Source organism: Anguilla anguilla, chromosome 8, assembly GCF_013347855.1.
Source record: "Anguilla anguilla isolate fAngAng1 chromosome 8, fAngAng1.pri, whole genome shotgun sequence".
In the NCBI taxonomy this organism is placed as follows: domain Eukaryota; kingdom Metazoa; phylum Chordata; class Actinopteri; order Anguilliformes; family Anguillidae; genus Anguilla; species Anguilla anguilla.
Genome location: NC_049208.1, coordinates 25,770,140 through 25,781,425, shown reverse-complemented (window position 1 = coordinate 25,781,425; position 11,286 = coordinate 25,770,140). Strand labels below are relative to the sequence as shown.

Genomic DNA, 11,286 nt, shown 5'->3' with positions numbered 1-11,286 from the left:
GATTAAATGAAAAAAAAGGGGGGGGGGGGGGGAATCATTGGAACTTGACACAAAGGACATGCCGGAGTGGAGGAAAACGGCCAGGACAAGAAGGTTCATCACAGGGCACCAGAGACAGACAGGCAGACAGGAAGGTATGTTGGGGTCACACAAAGCAAGCCCTATAAAGGGTAAAGCAGGACACGTAGGAGGTACACACTTTTCAACCACAATGCCTTAAATGGCATGTTGCATTCTGCACAACTCCTCGCTTCCAGTTTTCACCCAGAACTGGGACACCTGTCCTCACCACCTTCTCACTTTCAACCACCTGTTTCTGCTTCAACGTGAGCTTGAAAAGTGGAATGTTGAGTCCTGAAAGCAGGCATTAATGGGAACGTACAACGAGATGGAAAGTGTCGTACGAGATGAAGAAGACTTTTGGTGTTAATTTTTTATTATTATTTTTTTACATTTGTTTTTCTTCAGTGTTAATGATAAAAAAAGACAACAGTGTTCCTGCACATAACTCGTTATTTTCTCTAGATTTTTAATGAGGACGAGGACACAAATTCTGTCATTAATTCTATGACTATTATTATCATCATCATCTTGAATGATAGTATCAATGACTGCAGAAAGTTGTAAATGTGCTTTACAGCTGAATTGCATATATGGTACAAAAACCACCTTGGCCCTCCCGTACGCCTGCCCCCCCTGACTAGAACAAGGAAACAAGAATCAGACATAAATGACCCTCCCACATGAGGTTACAGAAATCAGCACAACATAACCCGATTGCTTGAGGAGTCAAAATGGAACAGAAAAGCAGACAAATCCTTACTTTTTTTGATTTGGCCATTTCTGAATCACTCACCATCTTCCTAAATTGGCTGGAATGTTCAAAATAAAGCAGAAGCTTGGTATTGGCAAAATGAAAATAAAACCATTCAATGAACTCACTTCCCCAGTGGCCACTGATAAAGCCCTGTGTACCGAACGGAATGAAGTCGCTCCCCTGCAATTGGCTGTAGGAGTGCTCCACATAAAGCAAGCAGTCCTCTCATTGGCAAAAGGAAGGTAGGGGCTGCAGCTGTAACTGGATGATAGGAAATGTGTGAGAGGTTGGCATCTCAGTCTACTTTGTGATTGGTCGGTTAGTCAGGTCGGCATTTGCAAAAGGGGGCGGCCTCTCGTGGGCTGCTTTATCCTGCAATCTCGGTTGCTGTGGTGACCAGCTTCTTGCCATCCCACACGGTTTTGAATTGCTCAGGTACAGGAATCTCAGTCTAGGGGGGGGAAAAGGGGAGAGGGTGCATCATTTAATTTGTTAAAACTGACTTATGACAGACGCTCTCATCCTCCTGGTTTCAACTTCCTTTAAAACAATCCCCATGCCACCTTTAATTCCACCATACATCTTATCTCCAGATCAACAGCTGTTCTTTATGGAAGCCTGTTTACACCACAAAAAAAAGTTAGCAAAATTCTGACTTTCAATTCTGTATTCAAACTTTATTTTGTGGAATTGACTTTTTCGCAATTTTATTTTATTTCTTGCAATTCTGACATGGATGGAAGTAAACAAATGCTCTTCCAGTTTGACATAGCACAAATGGTCACATCAACAGGAATATGCTCCTTCTTACAAGAAAATACTAGCTAATACCAAGGCAAAATCCATTTAACACTTCAGGACTGAAGAGAAATCCGAGAAATAAAGTCAGAATTACGATAAATAAAGTCAGAACTACGAGAAATAAACTTGGCTTCCATAGTTCTCTATATGGGGCCTCCCTTACCACTATACTGTATAAATCAATCAATTGTATTGTTTTTCCCAATGCACAGCTGTGGATTGGATTTTGCTGACGATAGATTACAACCAAAAACATTTCCCGCTGTAACAGTAAAAAGTATTTGTAAAGCTTTGTCATACCCATCACCCCATAACCTCCATTGATATTCACACCGAGACTGTTCCCTTTGCTTTGTCATCCCCATCCCGGAACTTACATATTCTCCCCCCGCGCCTGGCACCAGCACGTTCATCTCCGAGCTCTTGGCACTGATGATCTCGCACGCAAGCGAATCAGCGCTCAGGTAGACATGGCAACCGTCTGTCTTGTTGATGGAGATGGTGGGCACCTTGCCCATAACCTTGAACGGAAAAAGAAAGGCATCAACGCACACGCACTGCACGCGAGAGAAAGAGCAGCAGGCCGAACCCCACCCAGGTACACCTGTCAAACTTTCCTAAATTCATTATCAGAATCATTACAGAATAACACAACTGCACGAGTGCCTTTCTGTTTTAAGGCAGATTCTCACAATGTTATCACCGGCATCATGCAAATGGCCGTTTGAAAATGGTGCCCTGCACCCCGGGTGGAACCACGGAGCACTTTTAGACAGGAACGCACCTGGATCTTGACGTCCCTGCAGTTGATGACCTCCACGATCCCGACGACATCGTCGAACACCAGGCCAAACTTCTTACAGTTGTCTGAGAGAGAGGGCAGACGGGAGACGTGAACGAGACGGCCGCCGCTTTGGGCGCGACGCGCGTACAGACGCAAAGCGGCACGGGGCGCTGCGTACCGATGGTGATGGAGTTGAGCTTGCCCTTGACCTGCAAGGTGCTGTTGTTGCACTTGTAGGCGTAGACGACCTGCTTGAGCTCCGTGTCGTCAATCACCAGCCCCTGAGCGCCTTCCTGGTTCTCCTGCAGAGACAGGAAGAAAGGTGGTGGGGGGGGGGGGAGCGGAGGTTAAAAAGCGATCACCTGATACGAGAACCCATCCAGCACAAGCTCTTGTGCCTGGTAGAGCAGCGGTCATGGCCACAGACTCACAGACCCACAGGATTCTCACAGCTCGGTATCCTTAACCCAGAGGCAGTCACCCAGCCCTTCTGAGCTCAGAGATGTTCATAAGGTGTCTGCTCACTCACCACTCTCCACTTTTTGCCATCCAGTTCCAGCATGGGGGGCAAAGTGCGGGCGGTGGGGGCGGCGGCCGGCGCAGGACGGGGTGAAGTGAAAGGTTTTGGCCCGGAGCGCACGACTCCTCCCTGGGTCTTCAGCGCCGGGTTCTTATGAGTCTTCTCGTCATCAGACACGTGTTTCAGCCCTGGGTCAGTGGGCCAGAGAAAATGGAGTTACATACAAGTGCTTCTCCAAATAGACCTTCCGAATGTTGTGATGCTTTATGTTTTAATGTGGGATGAAAGGGGTTACAAATATCTCAGAGTTCAACTAGGGAAGACAAGTCATTCAGTTGGAACCTTTGAAATGCAGGGTAAACGGAACCATCCTGAAATAAAATGCGAGTATGTTCCTCGGTGAACACAGCTTTTTTCAGGCTCCATAGTTTTACTCTAACAATTGGGGCGACGTAGCTCAGGAGGTAAGACCGATTGTCTGGCAGTCGGAGGGTTGCCGGTTCAAACCCCGCCCTGGGCGTGTCGAAGTGTCCTTGAGCAAGACACCTAACCCCTAACTGCTCTGGCGAATGAGAGGCATCAATTGTAAAGCGCTTTGGATAAAAGCGCTATATAAATGCAGTCCATTTACCATTTACAATTCAGAGCATTCTTGCTGCGGAGCATTTTTGTGCTTCACTCAGTTTTAAACAAGCTCTGCCAGGGAAGCACACTGCAGCATGCCGTTTTCATAGCCCAGTTTGTGCAGTTTCAGCAAGCAGCACTTGCCACTCACCCTTGGTGATGTTGGCACCCTTGTTGATGGAAGCAAATAGTAAGTTGCGGGAGTCGGCGCTCGAGTCGCCGCCAGCAGATGATTGGCTGAAATCCATGGGAGGGGGTGGGGGCCCCGGCGGTGGAGGAGGAGCCCCACCAGCAGGGCGTACAGCTGCAGAGGAGGCGGAGGCAACCGGACCCTAAAAGGGAGCAAATGGCATTCCTGGACTGTGCAAGCTTCAGACACAGGCGGACGCACTGTGCTTGGGCCATGCAGGCAGCCAGCGCAGGAAGGTACTCACAGTCTTGCTCCAGACGAGGCCTGTGGTGTGGTGCTTCTTAATGTAGGCCTGCAGCTCGGTCCAGATGGCCAGGTAGGCCTTCACCCAGTCCACATGCTTCTTATCCCTAACAGAGACGGGAATGGAGACTGCTGCTGACATCTTTACAGACTTCATGGAGAATGTGCATCGTTAATGGGCTGAGGCTTGTTAAGTGCTGTACATTTAGTTAGCAATGCATTCTTTCACTGAGTCGACTGATTTCATCCTCAGCTGTGATCAAATTTAAGCCTGCAGACTTAGGACCAAGAAACCAAACAGATTTAATTCATTGATCTCCCAGAACCACCTTTAAAGTCACCGTTTGTCTAATTTACACAAAGAGGCAACCACATACATAGAGGAGCAATATAAAAATGGGTTAAACTACACTGCAAACATGTGTGTGTATGTATGTATATATGTGTATAGATGGCCGCAACCGTACTAGACAGAGGGAGAGGGAGGGGGAGCGCATGTGCGCGAGAGAGAAAGACACACAAACGGCTTGGGTTGGTGGCACTCACTTCTCCTTGTAATCCTTAAGAACACGATTGGTGTAGAACATGGCAGCGTCCTGCATTTCCTTCACATAGGGGCCCGGCTTCGGTGCCTGCCAGAGACAGAGACCCCATCATACAACACATCCTCCACAAAGAGAGGAGCAGAGAGAGAAACAGAGAGGAGGGGGAAGGAGAGAAACAGAGAGAGGAGAGGGAGAGATAGATATAGAAAGAGAGACTATGAGTCACACAGAAGGAGACAGGAGGACAGGTAGCCAGGCAGAAATAGGCATGACAGCCACAACAGAAAACAAACACCAACGCGGTCTCCATGCCGACAACTATACAGCCCCTCTTTCTTACCATGGCAACCCAGCCAAGGGCAGGGACGCTTTCGCTGATAGCAGACAGGTGGTTGAAGAGCGGAGAGCTACGGTTCTGCTCACGGAAGGACTGGACCTGCTGGATAATGTCGGACACAGGAGCCAGCAGGGACGACAGCGCGGCCTAGTGGTGGAAGGACAGAGTGTTGGCAAAACGCTCACCCAACCCAGTGCAGTGCCTAGTGTCTTCCAAATCATTTCATATTTTTAAAAACAAGATAACCTGTTATATAGAGGCTTAACAGAAATTCTTGAAAGGCAAGCATGTTGTCTTTTAATTTGGTGTGTGTGAATCTGTGATTTTACGTACATCAGTAGGCTTCTGGGAGTTGCAGGCAGTGACCAGGAACTGCCTCTGACAGGTGAAAGCTTTCTTCATCATATCCGCCTGACAAAGAGAGAGAAACAAGGACCACAGAGAAGACATTTTATTTTATTCAGCACTTCTTCATCTGTCCAGACCAGGGGTGTCCAATCTAACCCAAAAAGGACCTATGTGGGTGCAGGATTTTTGTTCTAGCCCAGCACTAAGACACCTGATTCCACTGTCTAGATGAAAGACCAGCATAGTTAATTAGTAGAATCAGGTGTCTTGGTGCTGGGCTAAAACAAAAGGCTGCACCCACACCGGCCCTTTTCGGGTAAGACTGGACACGCCCCTGCATCAGAGCATCCTGCCTTGAGTGACATGCAGACATAAGAATCCAGGGGACCACACAGCCCGCAGACAGCCAGCGTGAGACACACTTACATGCTTCTGAACATCGCCCCCAATCTGCCCGCTGATCACCAAGTACTGCGCTACAGGTCCAGATATGAAGTCATCATAGGCCTCCACATACGCAGACACCACTGTGGAGGGGGGGGGGGGGGGTGTTCACTATTATATCCAGTACATAAGGGACGCTTATGGTGATGAATAAATATAATTCACATTACATTGCACTTAGTAAACGCTGTTGTCGGAATGACTTGCAATGTAGGAGAAACATAAGTGTGTTCACCTGATTAATATGAGCAATGGTGTCACACCGAGCTAACAGCATTCCTAGATCAGCGAGTGAAGACGCACTGATGCAATTTAACTCTGCTAAATGCATTATATCCATAACAAGCTCTAATGATAGAAACATAAAACCATGAAAATATAACCATCGAAGACTTAAGTGGTTGATAATGCAGCAGTTTATCATTCTTGCCTCACCATTACATCACCTTTCCATAATCAATTAATAACGGCAGCACCGTTTTGGATGACGACGTTCCCCACTTAAACGTGGCTGCTCTCGAGGTGTGTGAATTTACTGCACGAGCCCTTTAGAGCGGACTCAGCCAGGTGAGTGATTGGCGGTACCTTCGGGGCCTCCCCCAGCAGAGCTGCCGCCGCCCCCCGCGACGGCCTCCAGGCGTCCCACGGCCACCTCCAGGCGCTGCACCAAACCCGCCAGCTCAGCCATACCTGGGGACGGGGACGGGGATCAGGGGGGGCAGAGGTCAGTGGAGTGGGAGGGGTGTCTACATCACTATTCTCTCATTGGTGGAAAGTGGAAGTGAACTGGAGTTATTGCTGAGAACATCGCTTCAAAAGCCGACTTGGGTGGACAAATCCTCAATGAATAATACATTGTGATGCGCGCGTGCTAAACCGTGGGGTCCGAGCAAATTACCACTAGAACAGCGGCCACAGATGGCATGAAAGCTAGAGGCTCACAAACCTGGCATAGACAGACAAGTACAGTCCCCAGCACTAGAAACAGCATCTGAGCCGCTAGCTAAATTAAGTTCTGCAATGTTAGAGATTGCCTACAGGGGCCGACAGAATGTGGATGTCAGCGCGAGTTAAACATTCCCTCACAGCGGTGGAAAAATGCACAGGAAAGAAGGGTAAGCTGGGGGGTGGGTGGGTTTGGACAAGTCATGGAACATCTTTCAGGTGTGCACAGACAGTGCATAACCATAAATGAAGTTTGATGGCAACTACAGGCTTGTGCATACTGGATGTTCCCTTGCCTGTTATCATCATCTTCATCAGCAACTTCTTTAAAAAAATCCCTAATATTTATTCCTCTGAAATTCCCAATGGCAGCTGCAAGCCTGTCCCATTGCAGAAGACCCCTGCTGTATTTCAGGATGGAGTGCACTACTGCAGTCAGCCACCAGGGGTCACTGCTGCCCACAGACAGAGGGGGGATTCACAAATCACGGTTTCCCTCGCCTCAGAGCAGAAGCCGCTTTAGTCCTACAAGCACCCGTGATCTCCCTGTCCCAGCTGTGCGTGAAGATAAGCCCTTCAGCACCATGACTCTGCAGCCGAGCTGGTGGTCACCACAATGAAGAAACAACAGAGACACACTCCGATATATACACACCCTAAATTTGGTCTACAAACGTCACTGAGCAATGCAAACTGGGAGGCAAACAGAGGGAAAACATTTCAATTAGACGTGAGCCATACGGAGACGGCAGCAGGAAGTGGTTAGCAGCACTTGTCACGCAGCTTATTCCACCACTAGGGGGCTCACTGCTGCACATACACAACTTCTGTTCTCCACTGCCACAGCCCTGCTCCTGGAGAGCTGCCCATCACCCAGTTTGTTTTCTGCATTTCCCTCTTCCTCCATCTCCAGGGAAATGTGGGAGGGGTGGGGGTGGGGCAACGCATGGAACAAAATAATGTTTATGGAAACTGAGGTATTTAGGGAAAGAAAAACTGATAAGTGGCACAAATCCTCCAGCTGCTGGTTATAATTTGGGATGACAAACGAAACCTAGTGGAGATGGGCAAACACTCGGGGTTTAAAAACCTAAGGGCTCTGCCTCCAGTGCCATGTTTACCCATCTCCTCAACATCCTCTCACAGCCTTCACTCCAGCGCATCTACCCTGTCAGACTACACCGTACATCACGCCTTCATCTTTGAAGTGTGAGGGAAGTGGTGTTGAGGTGTACAGTATCTCTTCTTCAACCTTGTACAGTTGGCATGCCTCATTTGCACCCCACACTATGTGCAAGACACATTTATCACGCATTTATTTTGTATGCTTGCATTTAATTGTATTTAGTTGTATTTAATTCCCACATTTCAATATTAGAGGGTTAAATGTGGTTTAATGATGTTGATTAAACATAATTCTTTCATTCCTGTGCCTCCTTAAGTATTTCTGCTGTTAGCCTATTACTGACTAGGCGATATCTCACATACATACAGAACAATAAAGAAAGAACAAAGCCAGCTCTGGCAGGAGAGAATGGATGAGGCTAGCATGTGTCATCACTGTTAATACCCATAGCTGGCTCTGGTGGAACCAATTAACTTTCCTACTAACTATAATGTTTACTGTGGGGGCAGATGGGGGTAGGGGCTGGGGAGCAAATGCAGCTCTTCATATGGATTTATCAATATCAAATGCTAATGAACAGCAGGGTGTTACTTCTGAACCAACACAGCCTGTCAGAGCTTCAGCATCAAGTACTGTTCTGTTTTCTGGAGGTTTCTTTTTGTTTAAGGCCAACGGCATTAATACAATATGAAAAAGTATAGTGCTAATAGTACTTTTGATCCTAAAACAACCATTTAATTTCATACAAACTTCTTTTTGCTGAGAATGATGCATGTTTATTCTGCAAAGTTTATTCTGTATGCAAAAAAAAAAAACATGCTCGTTCAACAACACAGTTTGCTTCATACATGCCAATTACTAGAGAGCTTTAAATTGCCTACATAATTAATTGAATTAGCAGTCAATCAAATTACAAATAGGGATATTTTACTGAAATAATACATCTTCAGTACCTTTCACAAAGGTAACAACACCGTCTCATCCTGGATTCAATCCTATCAGTGAATTCCTGCTGGTCATTCACAGACATTAAGAGCAAGAGCAACACAGAACCCTGGTTGTTTATACCGCCTGGATATACAGTATATAGTGCTTGATGATGAGACTAATGCACTCATATAATACACAGATCACTGGACCTGTTACGCCCTGTCTTCAAATGGAAGCTCGAGGAAAAGCATTGCAGCTATCCAATGCAAACACTGCACTATCTAAAAAAAGGTCTCTGTGCTGATTTAGCAAAGTGAGGAGCCACTGTTCCGCAGCAGTTAGAAAGAGGTCCTTTCACAATGGCAAGTGCAGCCACACGTACACACACACACACACACACACAGCCGCAGGGTCCATGTTGCGTAACACACATAGAAACCGAACACCTGGAAAGCAAAGAGACTGACTCACAGGTGCTCACATGTGCACTCAGCCCCAGTCAGCCACGCCCAGCTACACCTGACTGTGACTAAAAGTCTCCTTTCTTAAAGGAATAGCTGGAACAATTAAGGTCTTGCAGCCATACCTGCATCCAGTCATTTTTGGGCAATAAAATAAATAATGTTTACCCACACAGAACTCGAGCTTGGATTTTCAAGTTTTCTCCTCTAGTATTTTTTTTTCTCTTTCTCAACAATTATTCAAACCGTAAAATGAGAAACTGTTGAAATATTCCACAGTTAAATATTTCACCAAACCAATCAAATCTTCTGTCACCCTGTTTCTTACCCAAAGATTCCCTGCAAACCTGTTATGTTACTAGGCATGTTCCAGCAACTACACATGTGGGCGGTACACTGGTCCATTAAAGTCCTGTAGTTATGTAGGTACTCTTTTAAACCTGATCCATTTTGGCTCTTGAGGCCCATTTTTGCCTATCCTTGACCTAAATGCACGTGCTCCGATTCTCTGATTCCCCAGCACTGCGAAGACTGGGGGACAATTCACCTTGGTTTGTAACAGATAAAACCAACCAGATAATTCAAACAAATCGCGCCAGATTAAATATAGAATAACAGATTACGCAATTCTACACCCCAAATAGCGCAAAGGCATTATGAAAGGTCTGACGTCTCCCACACCTGGAGGTGTCCCTTTTCTACAGCTCTGCAGCCAAGAAAGCTTGGAGGGGGTCCAACTGTCTCCGCGTTTGTGCAGCTCGTGAGTCCGTTTCACTCACTGCTTTACTAATACTAAACGCCAAAGCTAGGAAAATGCTAGAAGACTCTCAATGTTAGGAACGGAAGGCAATATCAAACACAAATTCCCTGATAATACCAAATTCAGTTTAAAAATGATCCGTGCTCAAACTGACACACCCCAAAAATGTTGGCAGACATTTCTGTACCAGTCAATTCACCTCACTTGAATGTTTAGTTACCGGTAATATAACCGAAAGTTTCGCATATGATTACGAATCCTATTCTGTAACACACTGTCCATTCAGCTTGTTAGGCATTCATGTTGACTGGGCGAGAAGTGGGTTACGCGGCATGTCCAAGCCCTTCGTGCCATCGCTGAATGCGCAGACCCGATGCAATCGGGCGCAGTCTGCATTACGTCCAGACTTAATGCAGGTCATGTCTGCTGTAGTGGTGAGAGAAATAGGCCAAGCGACACTGGCTATACTGCGTCAAGACAGCACAGCGTTGTGTTGCCAGTTAGGCTCCGATTTCGCTTAACTGGCCAGATAATCTTTCCAGGTGGGCCTTAATGGGATTGGAAGTCGTCAACGTAGCTAGCGGTGCTCACGGCATGCATCACAATCTGAGAGTCTGGTAAATTACTAAACATAACATCAATAGAAACAAATAACATTGAAACAAGTTCGAATAAAGATGGTAAAAACCACGGATTTCGCACCCCCTCTTGTCGCTATCTTTCAGGTATTTCCTGTATTTTCACGAATACCCCCTCCCTCTCCGAACTGCGCCCTACTCTGCAAAATTAAAGACATAACTTTCCGTACTGATTTCTGCGCCGCGTCAGTGACTACAATGCATTCGGCGTAGCCTACATAATGTATATATTTTAATTAAAGTGTATAGCTATTCAATCATAGATCTGGACAATAAAATATTTAGAAAGCTGCGAAATATGACATCTTAAGGTACCGAAACGGTGCATTAATAAGTGACACATTATGTGCTACTTGGGCTTCACTAGTGAAACACTACGCGCACAGCACGACTCAAATAAGATATATACCTTACCTTCTCACTCAAACTAGGGCTGATTTCGGTTTTAATTTGTTTGCTTTCCGTGGGCGCTTGCTAGCTCAATCGGCTTGTTCCGTCTCGGTCTTCCTGTATCAGTAGGGAAGTTCCCAGCTGTCACCGCGCGCCGTTTCCGCCCTCCTCGCATAGCCATTCCTTTTCCTTATAAGGAGAAGAGAGCGTGAACATAAGTAAAGAAAGACAGAAACCTTCCGCTTATTTCCCCACCCTGAACGGTTTCTTCAGCTCTTCAAAATGTATGTCCGCATATGCCGTCGTTCCATCATTACATTTCTCTGTACAGTATTTATTAGTTATTAATCTGTGCACTTGCTTCTGAACCCAGATCCCCTGTA

At 46.4% G+C, this 11,286-nt stretch overlaps 1 protein-coding gene across 1 annotated transcript; it reads right to left on the bottom strand.

The window, feature by feature from the left end:
• Nucleotides 1-391: 391 nt before the first annotated feature.
• Nucleotides 392-11,080, bottom strand: cap1 (CAP, adenylate cyclase-associated protein 1 (yeast)). Its single transcript, XM_035428797.1, has 13 exons — nucleotides 10,928-11,080; nucleotides 6,239-6,343; nucleotides 5,636-5,736; nucleotides 5,195-5,272; nucleotides 4,865-5,008; nucleotides 4,526-4,611; nucleotides 3,981-4,086; nucleotides 3,698-3,878; nucleotides 2,932-3,110; nucleotides 2,581-2,704; nucleotides 2,403-2,485; nucleotides 1,996-2,139; nucleotides 392-1,268 (listed from the first exon to the last, which is right to left on the bottom strand). Exons 2-13 carry the CDS (start codon nucleotides 6,339-6,341, stop codon nucleotides 1,185-1,187), a joined length of 1,413 nt encoding a protein of 470 aa, XP_035284688.1. The 5' UTR covers nucleotides 6,342-6,343; nucleotides 10,928-11,080; the 3' UTR covers nucleotides 392-1,184.
• Nucleotides 11,081-11,286: the final 206 nt, after the last annotated feature.

Excerpts from the sequence above, each read along its gene's own strand:
- cap1 (XM_035428797.1), bottom strand. The coding sequence starts at position 6,341 with ATGGCTGAGCTGGCGGGTTTGGTGCAGCGCCTGGAGGTGGCCGTGGGA. Across the intron at positions 5,009-5,194 it reads ACTCCCAGAAGCCTACTGAT|GCCGCGCTGTCGTCCCTGCT; the intron begins GTACGTAAAATC and ends TTCCACCACTAG. Across the intron at positions 3,111-3,697 it reads GGGTGCCAACATCACCAAGG|GGCTGAAACACGTGTCTGAT; the intron begins GTGAGTGGCAAG and ends CCACTGACCCAG.